The sequence below is a fragment of the Canis lupus genome, chromosome X, assembly GCF_003254725.2.
Source record: "Canis lupus dingo isolate Sandy chromosome X, ASM325472v2, whole genome shotgun sequence".
Lineage (NCBI taxonomy): Eukaryota > Metazoa > Chordata > Mammalia > Carnivora > Canidae > Canis > Canis lupus.
In genome coordinates this window covers 82,568,033-82,592,493 of record NC_064281.1, presented here as the reverse complement: position 1 = coordinate 82,592,493, position 24,461 = coordinate 82,568,033, and the positions used below count along the sequence as shown (strand labels likewise).

General features: G+C 36.3%; 1 protein-coding gene across 3 annotated transcripts in view; it reads right to left on the bottom strand.

The window, feature by feature from the left end:
- Positions 1-5,921: 5,921 nt before the first annotated feature.
- The window catches only part of COL4A5 (collagen type IV alpha 5 chain), a 266,238-nt gene continuing 247,698 nt past the window's right edge, over positions 5,922-24,461 (bottom strand). For 2 of the 3 annotated variants that reach the window (XM_049107518.1, XM_049107517.1), the window contains 10 exons: positions 24,103-24,236; positions 20,940-21,012; positions 20,733-20,804; positions 19,722-19,850; positions 18,282-18,380; positions 16,107-16,319; positions 10,998-11,175; positions 9,010-9,124; positions 8,505-8,677; positions 8,185-8,302 (listed from right to left, as the gene is read on the bottom strand). In XM_049107518.1, coding sequence (XP_048963475.1) covers positions 8,200-8,302; positions 8,505-8,677; positions 9,010-9,124; positions 10,998-11,175; positions 16,107-16,319; positions 18,282-18,380; positions 19,722-19,850; positions 20,733-20,804; positions 20,940-21,012; positions 24,103-24,236 — 1,289 coding nt within the window. In that variant the 3' untranslated portion in view covers positions 8,185-8,199. Of the gene's footprint in view, positions 7,180-8,184; positions 8,303-8,504; positions 8,678-9,009; positions 9,125-10,997; positions 11,176-16,106; positions 16,320-18,281; positions 18,381-19,721; positions 19,851-20,732; positions 20,805-20,939; positions 21,013-24,102; positions 24,237-24,461 lie in introns of those variants that run through there. The other variant, XM_025431466.3, reaches the window with a different exon arrangement.

Genomic DNA, 24,461 nt, shown 5'->3' with positions numbered 1-24,461 from the left:
TCATGAAATATGAATAGCCAATCATGAAAAAGAACAAAGCTGAAAGACTCACTCTTGACAATCTCAAAACTTACTGAAAAATTACAGTAATCAAGACTGTGTGGTACTGTCATAGAGACAGACAAATAGATCAGTGGAATAGAATTGAGAGTCCAGAAATAAGACCATATATCTATGGTCAATTGATTTTTCAAAGGATGCCAAAACAATTCAATGGGAGAAAAGAATAGTCTTTTCAACAAATGGTTCTGGAACAACTGGATAGTTACATGCAAAACAATAAAGTTGGATCCTCCCCTCAAACCATGTACAAACATTAATTTGAGTGAGTTAAAGAATTAAATGTAAGAGCTACAACTATAAAGATCCTAGAAGAAAACAGGGGCAAATCTTCATGACCTTGGTTTAGGCAATGGTTTCTTAGATATGACAACAACAGGAAGAACAACGAAAGGAAAAATAGATAAATGGAATTCCACCAAAATTACAATGTTTTAAAGGACAACATCAAGAAATTAATATGACAAGCCTCAGAATGGGAGAACATATTTGGAAATCATACATCTGATAAGGGACTAATATTCAGAATATATAAAGCACACTTACATTTCAATAATTAAGTGAAAAATAACAATTTAAAATTGGCAAAGTATCTGAATAGACATTTCTCTAAAGAAGATATACAAGTGGCCAGCAAGCACACAAAAAAATATTCAGTATCATTAATCATTAGGGAAATTAAAATCAAAACCACAATGAGACCACTTCACATACACTGGGTAGTTATAATTTAAAAATGGAAAAATAAGTTTCGGAAGGGATATGGAAAAATTAGAACATCTGTACTTCACTGGTGGGAATGTAAATGGTGAGTCTGCTGTTGGAATACAGTCTGACAAATTCTTCGATAAATTAAACATAGACTTACTATATGACCAAGCAAATGTACTCCTAGGTATATACTCAAAAGAACTGAAAACAGGAATTCAAATACTCATGCATGAATGTTCATAACAGCATGATTCACAATCACCAAAAGATGGAAATGGCCCAAATGTCAATAGATCAATAGGTAAACAAAACATGGTATATCCATGCAATAAATTATTATTAAACATAAAAAGGACTGAAGTACTCATATGTGGTATAATGTAGTTGAATCTTGAAAACACAATGCCAAATGAAAGTAGCCAGACTAATGATGTACTATATGTTGGCTAATTGAATTTAAATTAAAAAAGAACCCAGACCAAAAAAAAAAAAAAAAAAAGGCCAATACATATTGTATGATTCCATTTATATGAACATCCAGAATAAGTAAATCCATCAAGACAGAAAGTAGATTAGTGGCTGCCAGGGACTTTGGGGAGTGGGAAGTGATCGCTCAATGCGTATGAAAATGTTTTGGAACTGGGATGCCTGGGTGGCTCAGCAGTTGAGTGCCTGCCTTTGGCTCAGGGCTGATCACAGGTCTGGGGATTGAGTCCTACATCCGGCTCCCTGCAGGGAGCCTGCTTCTCCCTCTGCCTAAGTCTCTGTGTCTCTCATGAATGAATAAATAAAATCTTTTTTAAAAAGAGAGAAAATGTTTTGGAACCAGATAGAGGTGGTGGCTGCACACATTGTGAATGTATTAAATGCCACTTAATTTGTTTGCTTTAAAATTGTTAGCTTTATGGTATGTGAATTTTGCCTCAACTTAAAAAAAATTAAGGAATGAAGTATTGACACATGCCACAGCATGAATGAGCCTTGAAAACATTATGGTAAGTGAAAAAATAGGCACAAAGGGCCATATACTATAGGATTCCATTTCTATGAATTGTCCAGAGAAGGTAAATATTTATTTTATTTTATTTTCATTGAAGTATAGTTGACATGTAACTTTATATTAGTTTCAGGTGTACAACATAGTGGTTCAACAACTCTAAGTTATGCTGTGCTCACCACAAGTGTGGCTACCATTTGTCACCACATAATGCTGTTATAATACCATTGACTATATTCCCTATGCTGTACCTTTTATTCCCACGACTTACTCATTCCATAACTGGAAGCCTGTACCTCCTACTCCCTTTCACCCATTTTCCCCATCCCCCCTAACTCTCCCACCCCTCTGGCAACCATCAATTTATTCAGAGTTTGCAAATCTTTAGGGACAGAAAGTAGATTACTGGTTTCCTGGGGCTGGAGAAGGAGGGAGAAGTAGAGGATGTGGGCGGGGAGGATAGGGAGTCACTGCTAAAGGGTATGGGTTTTTTTCTTGGGGGGATGATGATGTCCTGGAATGAGTGATGATTGCGCAGCTTTGTGAATATACTAAAAACCATTTAGTTCTATACTTTAAGAGAGTGAAGTTCATGGTATGTAAGTTATTCCAAATAAAAAAGAGAATGAACTGTTTAAACAAAAATAATAAGGAGGTAGTATGGGGTTTATAACATTAAAACTACAGTTATGAAAATAATAGCATAAAGCTCAGGAGAGGAGAATTGAAAGTGTACTATTGTAACATTCTTGAAGCATATGTGAGATGGTATATAACTTCAATGTAGATTGTGTTAAATTAAACTCTAAAGCAGTCCCTAAATTTATCAAAAAGAATATTAGTTAATATATCACAAAGAAGATATAATGAAATCAGAAAAAAGCACTCCATTAATACAAAACAAGGCATTGAAAAGTGAACAAAACACAAATGATACAAATAGAAAACAAATGAAAAAATTATAGATTTAAACTTAATCATTTCAATAACCACATTAAATGTGGTCCACTAAAGGGCAAAGATTGTTAGATGTATAAAAAAAGCAAGATACAGCTATGTATTTGCTGCCTAAAAGAAATGTACTTCAAATAGAAAGAGAGAAAAAGATGAAAAATTAGGTGATTGGAAAAAATATACCACACTAACACTAACACAAAGAAAGCTGGGTGGCTATATTTCTACCAATGTAGATTTCAGAGCAGAGTATTAACATTTTCTCTACCATATTACTATTATCATAATGATAAAGGGATTATTTCATCAAAAGGACAGAACAATCGTAAATATCTATGCAGCTAATAACAAATCTTCAAAATCGATGAAGCAAACCCAATAGTTGCAAGGAAAAAAGCCGTAGCATATTGTCTACATTGTCTGCCTGTGGCTGTTACTGCTAGCTTGGAAAGGCTAGAAAAAACACATTGGTTCCTCAGACCAGGGGAAGGATGTTTTTTTTTGAGAATGGCTCTAGGCTGCTGTCTCTTTCCACTCCGTGGAGGGGGGAGTCTTCTGTGCTGCTGCTGGCCTTAAGGTGGGCAGCAGTTGCACATCTGAAAGTACCCTAACGTCAGTCCTGTCCTTCACTCTTGTATCCTGCTGGCGGCTTCCAACTGGTTGAACTCAACCAGAAGCCAGAGAGTACAAGAACCCTCGGGGGCAGAAAGTAGGGCAAAAATGCCATGCGAATCTGGAAGAGGAAAACAAAAGATAAAATGGTATAATGTCAGCAATTAGATCATGTATTGGGCATGCTATCCACTCATAGAGAGAAATAGAGTGTCAAGGTTACATATGTGCGATCTTAGCTTGTCTACATATTAGGGAATGGCTTGATGAGCCAGCTTCCTTTGGACAGGTACTGCTGGCAAAAAGCCTCATGATCTATTCTAGTCTTAACCTAGAATCAGCAAGATTTTGTAGTCAAGTTGGAAAAGCATACCTCTTCTTAGGAGTATAATATAGTGGCTACATTATCTTTCAGGTTGAAATGATTTTGGACTGTTGTTTGTCATCGGGTGCTACAGCTAATAAATATCTAATGAATGTTGTTGTGCAACTTGGAAGAACAGAGCTTTCCAGGTTTATTCCTTCAGTGTCCTAACTTATGAGTACTTCCACCATAGAAACCTTCCAAACATCCTGAATATATTCTAGAAACCACTGCTTTAAAAAAAAAAAAAAGAAACCACTGCTTTAAAATAAACGATGTATGATTTATAAATATTATTCAATTTATTTTGGAGCTGCCTAGGGATGAAGATATTTGTATAGTCCAACGTGAGAACAGAGCTTCTCTGCTACAGAAGCCAACTGAAGTTTTGGCCAAACAAAAGTGATTGCTCTTTGCTTCTGTGTGGAGAGGCATGGGAAGTACGACCAGAGCCAATTCCTAATCAGGCTCTTAAGAAAATCTTTGATAGCAAAGCTGTCCCTCATTTTGGATGCAGGCTTTGGGAAACTGGGCCACCTCTTAAAATACTTGCTTTTGATCTTTATGAGGAAGAAAGAATACATGAACTTTATTGTTTTTGTTTTTTTTAATAAATTAAATTTTTATTGGTGTTCAATTTACCAACATACAGAATAATACCCAGTGCTCATCCTGTCAAGTGCCCCCCTCAGTGCCCGTCACCCATTCACCCCCACCCCCTGCCCTCCTCCCCTAGTTCATTTCCCCGAGTTTGGAGTACATGAAGCTTTAAAGAAGGAATCTGGAGGCAGAGCTTCAGACAACTTCACCATCAACGATCAACAATGAGTTCAACAAATCATGACACATGCTTATTTATTTTTATAGGCAATAGTGCCCTCTTGTGATTAACACATGAATAAACTTTATGATAGCTTGGTATAACCAGTGAGTTTTCAATTAACCATGCCAAATGAGGCAAAGAACTTCACGGACACCAGAAGAAATAGAAAGCATTCTTTAAATTTGGCCAAATAAGAAAATACACTGTAAAATAACAGAGTGTCCAGTAAAACCTCTTTGAAAGCTCAGAGTGTGACACCAAAAATATATGTATCACTTGGTTTGTTGATGCAGTAACTACTTGTGTCTGATTTAGTAAGAACAGCTCATTCATTGCCTGCTTCTGTGGGAAAACCATTAAGCATGTATGACTACAAAACTCTCTACAGGTAACTACGAGAGCAGTTACATCTAGTTACATCTAGAATAATCTTTGACCATTCAGTGGCAAGGGAGGGTCAACAACATTAAGGCCCTGGAATGGATTGAATTCGTGTACTTTAAACAACAAATCAGGACTGGTGATGGCTGGGAGTGGGGGGGCTGGCTAAGAAACACATGGACTAGCTGCATATGCAACTATTAAAATGTTAGGTTCTTTCTGAGGCAAGGTTTTCAACCAGATAAAAATGAGAAGGAAAGCTACAAACAGCAAAATCTCTGAAATTAGTGCTTGTGACTGTAACTCAAGGAACAACCTTCAAGTGTACACCATGTAGAAAAACCTATGTGATGTCATATAGTGATTTCATTTATGATTACCCATTAGTGTTTTCACTCATGTGGCTATATGGAAAAATAAAGCTAGAATTTGCACTTGGCTAGCTTTGAAATCAACAGTATTATTAAGAAATTATCATTGTTTAGAATCTAACTTCTACAACTAAAGACTCTAAGCTTTAGCTTTTGCATGGGTTCATATTATAGTCTAAAATGCTCAAAATTATTTTGGTTGTTTCATAGTTTAATTGAAATACAAATTTTATTATAGAGGCTTTTAATGCCTCTTATTTTTAGCAAGTTCTCAACTAGAGAGCTACATGTATTCAGTCTTAATCATTAGGAATATTAACTCACTAATCTGCTTTAAACATTATTAATGAATTTTTCCCTAAACAGAAAGTAGTTCTGCTTCCTTTCTCAGCCATCAACACAATAGTGTTAATAAATTTATTATCTCAAAAGTACTTTCCAATAGGTTGTTTTGTTTATTAGAAAAAGTTTACATTACTCTATATCTTCTATCAGCTATGAGAGTGATCAAAGTCTGCAGAAATCTCTTTGGAACTGCTCTAAATGATTCTCTGAGAAAGGACTACTTGTTGATGTGCAGATATATAGTCTACCTGTAAATGAGCAGATTTTTACACATAGTCGTAAGAGATACACAACAATCCATACTTACAACATAGGATATCTTTAATTAAATTGATATTGGTGAGTTAAACATTAAGTGAAAAGAGGACAACTAGGGAAATAAGGTATTCTATGACTATTTGTAATAAAATATTTAAAATAAAAAAAAAGGAAGAAACATCGATTGGCTTTGTAACTGAGGAGAGAAGACTAACCAAGAATTGTCTTCCCAGTCCTTGTACAAGCAGAGATCAAAGGAGAATAATTCTTACAGAAGAAGCACAGGGGATAAATCATCATTTTTTGCATATTTTTGTTTCTCAAAATTATTTGGGAGGACTTTGCCTAGGGATGAGCAAAAACAAGATGTAATAAACATTAAAAAGGGAGGGCATCTGGTATTAAGAATCTTGAAGAATACAGCAAAAGAGAAATTGTTCTATTAGATATTATAATTTGGTATGTTAACATGAACATTAAAATTCTCATTAAAGTGACTAAAATGACCTATTTTTTAAAAGTCAAATAAGAACTTAGGGGATGGAATGCAAAATAAATTTACTTTCAGTAGTAACTTGATGTAAGAATAGAAGTTCTTTCACTTTGATAAACATGGATACAAAATCTTGTCTGTATTCTAGGTTTGCCTACGTTGTCTGTAAAGGGTGATTCACGTCAGATCACATCTAAATGACAACATTTTGAGCTAAAAGTCTGTTTACACAATATACACATTCTTTACTTACAAAGAAAAATAAGCTTAACACTTTTATATTAAAATCCTGGGATACAGTGGGATTAGTAGCACCATGAAAAATAATTCTTCCCCCAAACTGCAGTCTTTTATTTTACTCAGTATGATTCTTCTCTTAATTGAATTTTTAATGTGCTGTTTTAGTCACTGGGCAAAATATGTCATCTTCATCTTATAATCCTTGGGGAAAGTCATTCTGGACCCAAAAAGTAAATTCGTTTTCTTATTTCACTCATAAAAAAATAATAGAGACCTTGCTCTGGCACATTGTTGAGGTACATCCGAATCTTCATGGTTACTAGTCAGCATGTTCTCTTGGTCATATATAGTAGCACCATTGGTGGCAGCAGTGGTAAAAGTTGGGAAGAGTGAGACGTTGCATCCTGGGAAATATATATATATATATATATATATATATATATATATATATATATCACATTTAAAAACACGCAAGGTTCTTCAAAATGTTATGTCCTCTTCATGCACACTTGACATCGGCTAATACGTGTCCTCAAGTCTCCTGCTTTCAGTGTTTCTGACTGAGGTTTGCTGGGAAATAAGAAACAAGATGATCAAATTAGCCTTTTCTGGTATTTCAATTCTATTATGGTTCAAATTCACAACCAAACATTCTTTTTGTGCTTAAGTAGCTCTCCTATGACTTAATGATTAACTTTTGATCAATGTGATCTAGTGCAGTAACTGGTATGGCCAAAGAGCCATTACTGGTCATATTTATTTTTCTGACTCTTCCCTCTACCACTATTACCTTTATCTGCCTCTCCCTCTTTATTTCTTACACATTTTTATAACAGTCCTAGAATGAGGGACATCTGGGCAACTGATAATGAATAAATTATAAAACATATGCATACAAAGTGCAAAAAAATAATTGTTAAGAAAAATATCGAGTAAGGGTAACTCAAAAGAAGCAATATATAAAAATTAATTTAAACCAGAAAAAATCCAATAGATTGAATTATCCTGAAGTACATATACTGTATGTGATCTTACTCACTCAAACACTTGGATGAAAGCATTGAAAACATCTTGGGAAAGGGATGCCTTGGTGGCTCAGTTGGTTAAGCATTCAACTCTTGATTTTGGCTCAAGTCATGATCTCAGGATCCTGAGACTGAGCCTCACAATGGGCTACATGCTGGGCATGGAACATACCTAAGATTCTCTCTCTCCCTCTCTTGCCTCTCCTGCTCCTCCTCTCCCCTCCCTGCTCACGCTGTCTCTCTCAAAAAAAGAAAGAAAGAAAGAAAGAAAGAAAGAAAGAAAGAAAGAAAGAAAGAAGAAAAGGAAAAATAAAAGAAAGGAAAGGAAAGGAAAAGAAAAGAAAAGAAAGAAGAAAGAAAAGAAAAGAAAGAAAAGAAAAGAAAAAAAAGAAAAGAAAAGAAAAGAAAAGAAAAGAAGAAAGCAAAGAAAAGAAAAGAAAAGAAAAGAAAAGGTCCTGGGAGAAGAGATCACTGGACTTGGTCAGGGATCACAGATCACAGCTTTGATCTTTACTTCCTGGCGTGGCCTCAGTCTAGTTGAACAGCTCACTTATTGTTGAGCAGATCACATAACCTTTTCTTGCTTTGTCTGTTTAGCTACTGAAGGATTACTACAACCAAACCATCTAAAAGCACACATACCTAACATTAGCCGGGTGTTTTTCTGTCTTGAGTCAGGTATATGAAAAGAACAAGCAAAAACAAAAAAACAAAAAACAAAACACAGTCAACTAAGTCTTTAACATTTGTTGGGTATAAATCATCCATGAATTGCTTCTCTCTTCCCTAGCACCTCTGAAGGAAGCTTAGGATCTAAACTGAACTAAAGCCATTAGTACCAAAAAAAAAAAAAAGCCATAAGTACCTTACCTGAACATATCTGACACATCTACAGTTGCTAGCCAAAAGCTGTAGGAGTTGGCATAGTAGTTGCAGGTACCCCGCCCATGACATTCAATGAAAGGAGCTGAACGAAACTCTTCCAAGCAGGAACCAGGGGAGGCCAGGGCTTGACCTGAGCCCTCTGCTCCTGCGCTCGTGTGCTAGAAAAGATAAGAGAAAATGTGCCACTAGAACCTTCGTGAATACCCAACGATATGTCCTAAATTTGCCCAAAAATTCAAATCCAGTGAAGGAACTAGGGCAAGAGGTAAGAGAAAAGTCTCCACATCAAGGGTATTCAACAGAAGTAACAGACAGATTATGTAAATATATTCCAGAAAATATGTGAAGGGGAACTCAATATCTGGACAGAAGCTAATTGATGTTCAAGCTTCGTACTGGGCAAATGACAGGGATTCCTTGTCTTGGGTAAGATATACAATATGATGGACAGTCAGCTATGGTGACAAAGATAAGGAAGAGTATTTCATACCATCATGAAGGAATAGCCAATCCAGAGAGAATCCCATCCGTGAGGACAATGGGGAATCTGGATGGTCTGACTGTGAACTGCAATCACCACAGCTGGAGCTTCGCATACTGCACATCTGGTAAGGGAAAGGGAGGGGAACACAATCTACACAGTGAGTATGTGGGAACTAGCAGTTTCTCTTCTGTCAAAGCCTTCCTGGTATAGAAGCCCATTAAGGTGTCATCTATGCTCACAAAAGCAGAAGAAAAATGCACTTCAAGAATTGCTTTTTTATAAGCCCTGTCTCCCAATCTACTTAATAAAGTTATAAACAAAAACTGTAGGCTTTTTTCAAGAAACTATACTATAGTATATAGTATATCACTGCTATACCATTTTCATTTTCCATTCTTCCTTAAATTTGTATTCATACTTGCTATAGTCAATGCCATAATTGCTGTAAGAGTTTGGCTTCATGTATTGCACATACTACTTGCTGTCAAAGTGCCCAACTGTATGGTAGACATTTAGTAATGCTGAAAACTGTGGTAAGAACAGTGTCTGGTGAACTGGAAAAGATAAGAAACAGTATTTTCTCAATTCCCACCCATTATTTTTGGTCCAAAGGATATTTATTAACCATTTGGCCATATCTAGAGAAATACAGCATTTCCAGAATGCTGGGCAGCTACCCAGGCACGTAGAGATGTGGCTTAAATCTATAAAATCAAGTAAACCTTCAATAAAATAAACATAGCCAAGTCTACCATATCTTTAATAAATATTATGAAGGGACCTTCTGACTTATGACTGAATAAATTTGGTGAAGTTTATCTACAAAACAGGAAATAGGACCCTTTACTCCCAAGTGTTGGGACTGACAAAAATCACAAAAAATAAATTCCTCCCAAATCTGGGCAAATGTATTAAAAAAGGGCACCATGAATTTGTTACTGAGAGAAGTTGAACTAGGCTTAACCATTATATTCAATGTCAAAGAAACTAGACTAATGATTCATCCTTTGTGGTTAGTGGACTCTTAAATCAATTGGTCCATGATCAGAATGAAAATGGCAGTATCTAATAAGCCTAGGAGACTGAATTAAGCTAGGGTTCTAATGTGGCAAAACTCTAGGAAGTCTCTATTAATGGTACCACCCTCCTGCTAGTTACTCATGCTTTGAACGTCAGCTATCACTTCTTCCATCCCATAACTGATCCACTGCCAAATCCTATTCTATTAAAATGATACATGTTCCCCACTGACAGTTCCAATCCATTCCTACCAGGACTACAGCAAAACCTTCAGTTTAACTGGTCTCTCTATGTTAGGACTATCTCCTCTGTAATCCATGTTACATATGGATGGCTCTGTAATTTTTCCCTAAATGTAGCTCAAACACTCTTCATGGCTCCCCATTAATACCAGATTAATTCCAAAATAAAACCTGATGCTGAAAGCCTTCTACCATCTGAGTCCAAGTTAATTTTTTACTCTCTTCTTCCTATGGAACCTTTACAAACTACATTCTAGACACAGCAATCTTCTACCCATTCCCACGCCCTCCCCCCTTATAACTACCTGTGTCTCAAGTTCTTCCCATCCTTTAAGTACTAACCAGGTCAAAATACATTTCTTCCATATAGTCATCCCAGATTTATCCAGTTAAAATTAAACATTGTTTTCCTTATGCTTTCATAACGTTTTATTAGATCTATTGTAACACTTGGCCAAGCCTGCTAGATATTAGATTAATGTACATATATTTGCTTAATGATTAGTCTGATTTCTTTGTATACTATACTATACTATGTCTATCATAGGGTCTGGTCAAAAGCAAATCTCCAATTAATATGGCTTAAACTAAATACCTAATTGAATAGTATAAAGGCACCTCTGTTCGACCTAATGTGGGAAGAATATGATCGAATTATTAGCTTTAGGCTCATTTCTGACTAGCTAAATTAATTGGGAATTGGTCAAAGTCAAAGCTACACCAATGTCTCACCGACTAATGAATGGCTGGATGCTCTGGCCCTTCAGGGGCTCCATGCTCATTGGCATGGGCTCTGGGGTAGACAGCCAGTAAGAATAATCATTTCTTGAAGCAAAGTTGCAAACATTGTTGATGTTGCAGAACATGAAAGGCATGGTACTGAAGCGACGAAGGCAACTGCCAGCCGTCCCTAGGAAGAATTGGGGAGAAAAAGATGAAGGACTGTACTATGATGATACTTTAATTTCTTTTGAAACCCTAACAACCTTTCAAGGAGAAACTTGTCTACATTTCTTAGACAATAAATATAATTCAGTTCTTTAACTATAAGATGCATGTTTACTTACATCTTTAACATTTCTAAAATCAGGATATAGCATATAATTTATGTAGACATTTATTGTTGTAGTTCATTATATATTTTTCTACAGTTTTTACACTGGTGATGCACTTATAAACAATGGTGTCTTATGGAGAATGTTTTGAGCAATTTATTGTGAACAAGTGAAGAACACACACAGAGTTCCTATAATATTTTTTAAAGGTCTTTTTTAATTTTTTAATTTTTATTTATTCATAGAGACACAGAGAGAGAGAGAGAGAGAGAGAGAGAGGCAGAGACACAGGCAGAGGGAGAAGCAGGCCCCATGCAGAGAGCCCAACGCAGGATTCGATTTAGGGTCCCCAGGATCACGTCCTAGGCTGCAGGCGGTGCTAAACCGCTGCACCATCAGGGCTGCCCCAGAGTTCCTATAATATCTTATTAGTACTTCTTCTCCAGGCAACTCTCTCTTCTTTGAAGACATCTCCAGTATGTATCTTATTTATTTTTGCAATCTCTTTAAGCCTAGGGACAACTGTAGTGCTGACCAATATGAACAGCAACCATGAACAGGTTTAGAGATGAATAATAAAAGTAAAAAGAGGGATCCCTGGGTGGCGCAGCGGTTCGGCGCCTGCCTTTGGCCCAGGGCGCGATCCTGGAGACCCGGGATCGAATCCCACGTCGGGCTCCCGGTGCATGGAGCCTGCTTCTCCCTCTGCCTGTGTCTCTGCCTCTCTCTCTCTCTGTGTGACTATCATAAATAAATAAAAATTTTTAAAAAAATCTTAAAAAAAAGTAAAAAGAATAAGAGAGAAAGGAAAGATGCAAGGACAATGAATTTCAGAACTGATAAGGGCAATAGGGGTTATCATTACCAGTGATCAGACCTTTTATTCTCATTTACTCACCAAAGAATAATGAAAAACGGTGCACCCTCTCACACTTTTTTCAGTTTAGATATATTTTTTAATCAGAATTTCAAATTGATACTATGCCAGTTATTAAGATATTTGTTATTGTCTCTTGGGTCCAAAGCTACCTTTCTATATATAATCCACCTTGTGATACTGGAGCTTGGGACTTTGCAAATCATGTTTCAAATGTTACCAGCTATCATGTCTAGTGTTTTGTGAATATTTATATTTAAAAACAAACTTTTTCTCTGTCTTTTAAATATATCTAACATAATGATTTGAAACCTAACAATAAACATTTTTAAAAGTACATAAATTCAGTCATTCAATGCTTCTTTTGCATCTGGAAATTATATGTCCATTCTACTTCTTTCACGCAGTTTGATCTTTTTTAAAAATTTTATTTATTTATTCATGAGAGACACACACAGAGAGAGGCACAGACACAGGCAGAGGGAGAAGCAGGCTCCATTCCATGCAGGGAGCCTGACGTGGAACTCGATCCCGGGTCTCCAGGACCACACCCGGGACTGAAGGTGGCACTAAGCCACTGAGCCACCTGGGCTGCCCACACAGTTTGATCTTAATCGTGTTTTTATTTTTTGGTTTTTATTGATTGTCCTATCATATTTCTCTTAAACAAAAATGTAAAATAACTTTAAAAAACTATAAATAATAGTGAAAGGGAATATAAGGGAAGGGAGAAGAAATGAGTGGGAAATATCAGAAAGGGAGACAGAACGTAAAGACTGCTAACTCTGGGAAACGAACTAGGGGTGGTAGAAGGGGAGGAGGGCGGGGGGTGGGAGTGAATGGGTGACGGGCACTGGGGGTTATTCTGTATGTTAGTAAATTGAACACCAATAAAAAATAAATTAAAAAAAACTTTCTATGATTATAAGACTTTATGTATTGAAGATTTTTGTGCATTGCCATCATTACATTGAGAATTTATAAAAATACAGATATGATAATTTTTGATAATTACTAAACAAAAAAGTAAACTTTTGTTGGAAATGCATTTTCTAATGAGATGGATCCAAAGTGAATTATAGAGCCTCAGTTAATGGAGGCTTTAACGAGACCATTATTTTGAGTTGTCCCTTTGATTTTGTCCTCCAGAGGTTTTCACACTTCAAGACAATATGTGATAGGATGATTCTTTCATAAAGTGGGAGATGGGTGATAGTGAAAAGGGATGTGGGAAATGGGATTATTCAAAGCATATACACAGGCAGTTCAACTCCAGGAGAAAGTATATATGAAAGTTGAGTATTTGAAAATTGATTCCTTTGAAATTATGCCTGTGTAGTTCTTGGAAATTCCTCATGTATCCAAAGGGATACAGTTATCTCAGACTGAAGATGACTGAAAAAAGATCAACAATTCTTAAACCTAGTGGATCATCCTAATCATTGGAAATTTTTATAAAATAGGTTTGGGATGGGTCTAGGAATCTTTTCAGAAGATCCCCAGGTTGAAAATCACTGATTTAGCCTAATTAATTTTTTTCGGAGGAAAAAAATTGGATCAGAGAGAGGTTACTAACTCAAGGTCATGTGAGCATGAATGACAAATTGGCATAATTGAAAACAGATGGGTTTAGCATTGGTAGGTGTTGAATTCAGTTATCTCCATCATTGAGTGTGTGGGTTTGAATTAGTCATTTAAGCTCTTAGCCAGTTTTTTTTTTGTGTATGAAATATAAGAAAACAATACTTGTCCTATATTTTTCTTGATCGTAGTTGTGAAAATCAAATTAGAATGGAAATCAACGTGCTTTTTATTTATAAAGTAATTTAAAAATAAAACTCACATCAATGCTAATTGAGGACAAGGCTGGAAATAGCCCTGGTTTTGGAAAGAAAAGAAAAGGAAGACGTACATAAAAGGAAGGCCCACAATGATGAGGACAGAGGAGTTTGGTTGCATCTGTGCTTTAGGCTACCCACAATGATGCAGAATTCTGAATTTTCAGAGAAAATTTTGAAGAAAAATCTCATGAATTCTCAACGCTTCCTATATTCTAAAATTATAAGGCTTTAATAGACTAATGATTCTTAGTATTTTTTTTTGCTCCTATACAGAACGGTTTTAGTATTGCATCTGTGACCTCCACCTTCTTTTTTACACACCATAATCCCTTCACTAATCCAACACAGACTGTATTTATTGGATCATGTGATTGTTTCCTTAATAACATTAAAGCTATAGCTGTCTCCATTTTTTGCTTAGCCATCAAGCTCTCTTCAACTTGACCCCTGTGGGAGCCATAGAAGCGATTGCAATCTGGGATTACCCTTGGGATCTTAGGCCCTATATATATCATGGCTTTCCTATGTCTGAGGCTTATACTGTACCTTAGTCAGGGCCAGTTTGTAGCCTTCAAGTCTGAATACATAGCACGACAGCCCTTGTTTGATCAAAGACACGCATTTTGAAAGCTACGGTAATGTATTGGATAGCAGATTCCACTATCTCTTTTAATTGCATTTTTAAATTTCACGGTGCTCAAAAATTTCCAATGGTTCCCTGACTTCATAGGTCAGGGATTTAAAGTTTACAAGCTTGATTATAGGTATAAGTTAAGACTCTGATAGTGAAAAGAGAATGGCCTAAAAGGAGAACAATTTTATGGGAAGAAGACTAGAGAGATTTATGTAAAAGATAAGAATATTTTCACAGTGAAGATTTGTCAATTATAAAATTAGAAAAAGAAGATGTTACATAAAGAAAGTAAACAAAGTAAGGAAAAATAGTAGAGGAAAGATGAAAAGGAGACAAAGAAAAGTAGAAGTGGGAGAAGAAAGTTACTGGGCAAACTCCTACTTTATTTGGCTTCATAAAATGACCTGACCTGTGAGAAACTGGAAGCCCAGACTATCTTCTTAAATGTCTCTATAGAGACAAAGGGGATAATGATCCCCCAAATTGGCAGCCACAGGTCAAATAAAAGGGTTTGAAATCCAAAGTCAAAATTCCACAAAAAGAAATGTTGAGGATTGAAAGAGGTCTTGAGAGTCATCCAGTCCAGCCTCATCCCATCAACCAATCTATCCACCACAGTACAGAAAAAATGAAAAAATGCCTGGGAACACAATTACATGAAGTGTATTTTATTTATTTATTTATTTATTTATTTATTTATTTATTTATTTATTTATGATTTTATTTATTTATTCATGAGAGACACAGAGAGGCAGAGACACAACACAGCCAGAGGGAGAAGCATGCTCCACCAGGAAGCTGGATGTGGGACTTGATCCCGGGTCCCCAGGACCATGCCATGGGCCAAAGGTGGCGCTAAATCGCTGAGCCACCCACGCTGCCCTTGAAGTGTATTTTATATAGAAGTATGGTGTTTTTGTATGGCTTTAATCTACTCTGATAATACTTTACAAAGGTAAAACACTTAATTTAGGAACTATAAACTAGCATAATTAAGAAATGACTTTACTTTCATTAGTTTAGAAAAGCAAGATTGTCTTCAGAACTTTTAACTTGATGAAGACTAGTATCAGAGAAGAAAAAACTATGTCCAATGAATAAACACTGCCTATTTAAGCCACTGTTATACTGTAGAGAGCCCAGGGACTCTATTTCCTTTTTAATTAAGCTAAAAAAGTACATGTGGCCCTTCCCAAAATGTGCTGCTTTAGGCCAAGAATTGTACCTCATACTAGATAACTAAGGCATTTAAAGAAAAGTTATAATTTATGTAAAACTTACAGTGAATACATTTAGCTGCCCTTGACATGGTCTTCAATTTTCAAGCCCCAAAAGAATTAGAGAGATACACTTTGTCCAAGGCTACTCCAGAATCCAACAGGATTTTCAAAACAAAACAAAATGCACAGTAAAAAAAAATGCCAATTATCTCACCCAAGTCTTGACCGTGAGCTCTTTTATTTCCTTGGACATATAAGAGAGAAAAGCCTTCATAAATCTGGACAGTTCCATGTGGGCATTGTGGTGCATCTGTTGTCTGGCTGTGACGTGTGATGAGGAATCCATGGGCAATAGAGGAAGTTCCTGGAGGACCTGGAGGACCTTGCATTCCATCTGGTCCAGGGGGACCATCCAAACCACGGGTACCTATTTCCATGGAATCGTCAGTATATGAAATTTAAGTAAACTCTGATCCACTATTATGGCTACTGATAATACAGTATGACCTCATTTGATTCGTTAATATAGTCAATATTTATAGAGTGCCTATTAAGGTACTGTCAGATATGGATGTGGAGATAAATTAAATATGGTCCCTGCCCTCAAAGAGATTTAAATACATATTTTTCCTAATGGAATTGGTTGACAATATTAGGTACTAAATGAGTACTGGGCGATGGAACATTAGATGGGAAGAAGTGATTCTTATTTGGGAAGTCTGGGTGTTATCTAGTCTCTTGCTCTACTAAAGGAGTCCAAACCCCATGACAAAATTTCAGTCTGTTTTGTTCATCAGCAAAAAAGGAAGGGTGTGGTTGCCATCAGTCTGCCAGTTTCAGTGCTGAAAAACATTTCCTTTGAATCTGTCTGAGGAATTATTCTCAGGCATACCTTTTTGTTTAGAGAATAGGCAGGGCACTACTAAAGCAGCCTTTTCAAAATGTCTATTTTCAATTTACCACTTGTTCCCTTTCTCTGTTTAACTTACTGATTTGAACTTATTTTAAAATTCTCTTTATGTATGGGCCTTTTACCACTGTGTATATGCATTTTCATTTTGGGGAAACTCCACAGCAATGCCCATATGTGATGAAGATGACACTAACTTGTTTCTTCCCTGATATACGGTTAATAAAATGGCAATATTGGTTCCAGGAAGGCCATAGGTATTATCACTTTGCCTTACTGCCACTGATATTTTTTGCCAATAGATATTCTTTATGTTTATATTATTTAGTTATATTTATATTGTCTAGAGTTGCTAATACGTATTAAAAATCTACTAAGGTAATGATTTTTTGTTTTAGCAATCTTCAGTGTTTTTTTTATTTTAATTTTTTTATTGAAGTATAGTTAACAAAGTGTTATATTTGTTTTAGGTATACAATATAGTGATTCAACAATCCTATACATTGCTTAGTACTCATTATGATAATTAGCACTGTTAATCCCCTTTTTCTATTTCACTCACCCACGGCCCACCTCCCCCCTCTGGCACCCACCAGTTTGTTCTCTGTATTTAAGAGGCTGGTTTTTTTGTTTGTCTCTTTTTTCCTTTGTTTGTTCATTTGTTTCTTAAATTTCACATATGAGTGAACTCATATGGTATTTATCTTTCTCTCTCTGACATTTCACTTAGTATTATACCCTTTAGGTCCCTCCATGTTGTTGTAAATGACAAGATCTCATTTATTTTTTATGGCTGAGTAATATTCCTGTGTGTGTGCATATGTGTGTGTATCTTCCATATCTTGGCTATTGTAAATGATGCTACAATAAACAAAGTGGTGGGTACATCTTTTTGAATTAGTGTTTTGTTTTCTTTGGGTAAATATCCACTAATGGAATTACTGGATCATACGGTAATTCTATTTTTAATGTTTTGAGGAATCTCTATACTGTTTTCCACAGTGGTTTGCATTATCATCAACAGTGCATAAGGGCTCCTTTTTCTCCACGTCCTTGCCAATACTTACTATTTCTTGTCTTTTTGATTCTAGTCATTCTGATGGGCATAAGGTGATATCTTGTTGTTTTGATTGCATTTCCCTGACAATTAGTGATTTTGAACATCTTTTCATGTGTCTGTTGCCATCTGTATGTCTTCTTTGGAAAAATGTCTATTAAGCTTCTCTGCCTGTATTTTTTATTGCAAGGTGATTCAGATTCTTTTTGTAAGTAGTTTGAGAACATATTGGAAATCTACTGGATATCAGATTCAATATTATCAGGAACACCTATTAATGAATGAACTAAAAACCTGAATATCAATTTGTCATCTCAGCATAAGATGCCACTCTGACTCTCAAGGTTCTAACGGGGAGCACTTTAAAAAGTGCTCTCTCAGACTTGAGACTACTATCAACAGCAGTGTTTCACTTGTCTTACCTGGCTGGCCTGGCAGACCTGGGTCTCCTTTGCGCCCTCCAGCGCCATCAAAGCCAGGGAGTCCGTTGCGTCCTGGATCTCCTGGAGGGCCAATTGGACCTACAGGAAAAAAAAAAGGGACTTCAAATATGGGTATGATAATTCCATATCTAGACAAATCTAGGAAATTTAAGGTCCTTGACTGTCACTAAATTCATAGTCTGGTCTTGTCTTTAATCCAGGCACACAAAGGAACAGCCTAAGCCTGGGACAAAAATTTACTTTTAGTTTTAGACAATCAGTTTGTCTCTGTGGAGATTCCCCTAATATAACAGTTGTGTTCTCTTTGCCTCAGAATTAAACAGGAGAGCAAAACCCAACTTTTGTTATCTTTCTCCCCATAGGTAAGGTTGTTACTGCCTGGTACACTTAGTTTATGGAAAGACTAACAACCAATCACTTAGTAAGCAAGAAAGACTGAAGTTAGTTTCTATCTTTCTTGTATCATCAAAATTGGCTACAAGCATAGAGTCAAATGGCCCACTAGACAAGAGTTAGTTTAAAAATCATGGGGTACTTGATGGGATGAGCACTGGGTGATATGCTATATGTTGGCAAATTGAACTCCAATTTAAAAAAAACCAATACTATATGATTCCACTTACATGAGATGCCTAGAGTAGTCAAACTCAGAGACATAGAATAGAATGGTGGCTAGCAGGAGCTGGGAGAACAGGAAGAGGGAAGTTACTGTTTGATGGGTACAGAGTGTCGGTTCACAAGATGATTTACATAAGTGGGTGGTGATGACGGTTGCATAACAATGTGGATGCAGCTAATGCCACTGAACTGTACATTTAAACATGTGTAAAATTAGAGTGGGGAAAATTAGAGAGGGTGACAAAACATGAGAGACTCCTAACTCTGGGAAATGAACAAAGGGTAGTGGAAGGGGAGGCGGGCGGGGGGATGGGGTGATTGGGTGATGGGCACTGAGGGGGGCATTTGACGGGATGAGCACTGGGTGTTATACTATATGTTGGCGAGTTGAACTTCAATAAATAAAATGGTTAAGATGGTAAAAAAAAAAAATCATGGGGCATCATAGTGAGGAGTTGATGGCCCACCAAATTAGCTTTCTATCCTTCTGGTGGTTGGGATAGAGAAAGTACAAGATCTGAAATGCATGTTAATTTCATTATAAAGTTTTTAATAACATTAACCTAACCATTCAAATTAGAACAGCCAGAGGAACTAGCTAGAAGAAATTTGACTGGGCATAAAGGAAATTAGAGCATGAGAAAATTAACATTTTCAAGAAAAAAGGAAATGGGATCTGTGGTGGTCTGGTATTCTACTAGTTGTTGAGACTCCTCTTCTCAGAGAAAAACTATGACAAGTAAAAGGAGAACTAGGGAAATGTTCTCAGATAAGGCTTGGAAAGATGATCTGCAAATGTACCTGGTAAGCCCTGAGGTCCTGGTAGTCCTGGTAGACCTTTTAATCCAGGCTGGCCTGGGATCCCTGGTGGACCAACATCTCCTTTGATTATAATACTCTGTCCTGAAGGACCAGGTAGTCCAGGGGGACCTAAGATGCAAAACATACAAATTGGAAGGAAAGAAAGACAAAGGCCAGAAGGAATGGATGCCAAAGTGTCCTAAGGTCGAAATAAAAATTGGTGCAAAAGAAACAAATTACATGCATTGAAATGTTGGGAAATCTGTTAGGGAAAGCCATCATCTCACCCAGAAGACTAAAAGAAATAAAGAATTTCTTTACTGTCAATGGAAAAATTAGGCCTATTGTCCCTATTTTCTTTTTTTTAATTTTTATTTATTTATGATAGGCACACAGTGAGAGAGAGAGAGGCAGAGACACAGGCAGAGGGAGAAGCAGGCCCAATGCAGGGAACCTGATGTGGGACTCGATCCAGGGACCCCAGAATCACACCCTGGACCAAAAGCAGGCGCTAAACTGCTGAGCCACCCAGGGATCTCCTCCATTCTGATTCTAAAATCATTCTTAGTTACTGTTTGTTGTGCTTGTCAAGTGTCCCACTGAAGTAGTAAGGGAATTTAGTAGATGTCCTATTTCAGTTTATAGGACACTTCTATAAGTGTCCAGCAAAAAGAACTATTTTCATATTAAAAATATTTTCAATTAAAAACGACTTGCTCTTGTAATCTGTTCAACTGAATATGGGAAAGTTAGTATAAAAGCTAATAAAAATCTTAATGAAGCATTCTTGTTGGTCCTGCATCTATATTAAACTTAAAAGATCTGGACTCAAAATTTTCTTAACAAAAGCGAGAGGTTAAGACTTAAGTAAATAGAGGAAGAGTTTTGCCTACTTCCTTTCAGTTATTGGGGATTGAGACTCTAAAAGTTGAGTTCAGGCCTAATGCAAACTTTCAAGTTCTTCAATGTGCTTAAGTATCAGTTATAACTAACTCCTAGAATAAGTCTTACCTGGTGGGCCAACAAGTCCTGGATCCCCCTCAGGGCCAGCTGAACCTGGTACTCCACTGGGTCCCTTCATACCTGCAAAGAAGATGCATACAATGGCACAGCAAAGCAACAAAGTCATAGCATTTACCCAGTCAAATCAGAAAATGGGTATCTTATCCCAAAGGAGTTTAATATAAAAGGGGAACTTCAAAACATTCCTTCAAATACCTGGAAATCCTGGAACACCAGGGAGACCAGGATCTCCTTTCATTCCATTGAGACCTGGCCGGCCAGGATTACCCTGAGAAAACAAAATCATTAATTTTAGAAAAAAAAAATTGGAGGAGGGAGTGAGGTTATAAGTATTTATATTCATCTGTAGCACTTGCTCTAGGGTCATACTTCTAGGATTCAAATCCCAATTTTGCCCCTTACTAGCTTGTGTGACCTTGAGTTGATCATTTAACCTCTTTCATAGTTTTCTCACCTCTAACATAGAGAGATTAATAGTATCTACTTCATGGCTTTTTTGGTGAGGATTAAGTGAGATGGCTGCTATTAAGTACTTAGAAAACTGATTGGCTATATAGTATATACTTAATAAATGGCATCCATTACTTTACTATCATGAACAAAGACACTATTTTTAGTGTAGCACTGAGGTGATAAATGCTTCAGTTAAAATCACATGTGCAGAAATGATAAAGTCTGCAAGACTTAGCAAAAAATATAGCAGGGCCTATTACTTGGGTTTGAGGGCCAGGAAAACTATGGGAAGAAGAACAGTTGAGATTAAGTCTAGAATGTACCTAGAGGAAGAATAAGTATGGGACAATGAAACTTTATTAGTAGGAGTGTAAAAGGGGCAAACCCGGAACATATTATTACAACATGTAAGAAATGGCTAAAAAAATCAGGGCATGTTAGGATCCAGCTTGAAGAAGTTTCCAAATCCAGGATAATCTGAGCAGTGGAATAAACAATGATAGTTTACAAAATTATAAAAAAGAGAATTTATGAGTCCATACTAATAATAAACAGACAATACATGGAATAGAAGGGAGGCTTCGCCTATCAAAGGGCTGACTGGTAAATGTGGAATTAGGGTTAGAGGTAGAAAACTCATCATTTGCCACTATTCACTATATTCAACCACTACATTGTTTGGTTGAGGAAAATAAATAGATATTAAATATACAGGGAAATTTTGATGAGGAGCAGTATATTTGCATGATCTTAATGTGTCTTTCCATAGTTTTGCTTATTAGTTACAAGGGGAAAGTAGTAACCACGCAGTGGAGAAACCAGATAACTTGCTGGAATGATCAAAATTAAGATCACCAATGAGGAAGAGATGAACATTGTGGGCCTAAATGTCTGATGGAGGACACAACATCACTCATGTAGTATTCCAGCTGGGGATGCATAACTAGAATGAAGAAATAGCAGACAAAAGAAGGAATATTCTGTTTTAAAAACTGGGGGGGGGGGGGGGCCTGTGAGACTCAGTCTTTTAAGCGCCCAACTCTTAATTTCGGGGTCAGTTCATAATGTCAGGGTTGTGAGATCGAGCCCTGCATCAGGCTTCATGCTCAGCACAGTCGGCTTGGGATTTTCGCTTTCCTTCTGCCCCTCCCCATTCAAATAAATAAATAAATAAATAAATAAATAAATAAATAAATCTATCTTTAAAAAACTAAAATAAAATAAAAAAAATAGGAAGGGGATACAGTCCTTCAACAATGTAAAGATCATGAAATTTAGAAAAATAGTTTAGCAACTGTTTCAGATTGAGAGAGCATAGAGTGATATGACCGTTAGATGCAATGTATAATTTGGTCTATTTTAGAGGAAAACAATGCAATAAGGGACAATTACTAGGTCAACTGATATAATTATAGTATATAAAGTATAAATAAAAGTTTATATTGATGTTCAATTTCCTGAAGTTGATAACTGTGCTTTTATTGTATAAAAGAATATCTTTAATTTTAGGAAAATTTTTAAAAAGATTTTATTTATTTATTTATGAGAGACACACAGAGAGAGGCAGAGACACAGGCAGAAGGAGAAGCAGGCTCCCTGCAGGGAGCCTAATGCAGGACTTGATCTCAGGACCCTGGGATCATGACCTGAGCCAAAGGCAGACCCTCAACCACTGAGCCACCCAGGCATCCCTACTCTTAGGAAATCTCATGCACAGAAGTATTTAGTGCTAAAAAAGCATGATAGTTGCAACTTATTCTCAAATGTTTCTCTCTCCCTCCCCATATACAAATATATATATATATATATATATATATATATATATATATATATATATAAATTATATATGCATACATAACATATAGGGCAAAACATTAAAAACTAGTCCATCTGGGTAAATGATACATGAAAGTTTTTTTGTTTTTTTTTACCATTCTTGAAATTTTTCTGTTTAGTATCATTTCCATTAAAAAATTAGAAAAGGTGCAAATATTAAGAACTTACACAAAATAAAATGAATAGAACTTTATAATATTAGATTTATAAAATTTTGGTATCAAGCATAGAGGCATATGAACTGGAAGCACCTGGGAAATGAATAAGGAGGGAGTAAATAGAGAATGAATAAAGAGAGGTCTCAAATTTTAAGAGTATGTGTCTAGAAGAATAGTAATGACATGAGGAAAAAAGGTTTGTTGTTGGAAAGTTTTAAGGACTACTATTTTAGATGTTTTTTTCTTTTTTTCTGCTATAAAGCAGTCATCAGAATTAAAAGATGAAGCCCAGGTTGTGCTGGTTGTGATATCTAACAACACTCCTCCTAAATGAATGCAAGCAGTGTTAATGATCCATAAAGAAGCATGTAACTTTCTGGGTCACTTAAGCCAATATGGAAAGTATATGAATGCAAATGTGGAGATATTATATTTCCTTTTTACAGGTGAAGACAGAAACCTAAAGTATCTATCTGCCTTCCTCATAGACACAAAGCAGAAGTGTTCAGTGGAGATGAAATTTGGCCCTAACTCTAATTTCAAAGTCTAAAATATCCCCACTCAGCTATAATTACTTCTGTATTAATGGTTTTATCCACATGCAATGCTCTAATATATTTGTCTTCTTTTATGAATTTGCTTTCACTGAAATGGAGGTTTCTCAAACTTAAGTAACATACATATCAATGACATCAAGTCAAATATCTTCTGAGGAACCCTTTAACTATAAAGTAGCAAAGTTCCTTTAGTTGGAAGAAGACAGAAAATCTGCCTTTTTCTTCCTTTGTAATTCACCGGTGAGGCATGCCTTAACCAGTAAATACTAATAAAAATAATGTAGCTTAGAATTCTCATTTTGTATGCAAATATCCACATCCCTTTCTCATCAAATTTTTACTCCCATTTTCTACCTGGATTCCTGGTGGTCCTTGATCTCCTTTCAAGCCAGGCAAACCAGGTTGCCCAGGTTGGCCTGGGTTTCCTCTCTCTCCTTTAATACCTCCATTTCCAGGGAGACCCCGGGGACCTTCTGGACCTGGTAGACCTTGACAATGCACAACAAATGGCCATATTTCAGTATAGCATAAGAGTAGTACAAAAGCCTGGCTTTTAAAATATCAGTAATCTAATCCTATTAGTTTGCAGAATAAGATACAGACTACATCAAAACATACAGACCCGTGCTAACTCTCTAATATAAATTAGACTGTGTTCTTTTTGTTATTAACATTGGTTTGCAGTTCCTTTTAGCTTGCATTTTATTATATGT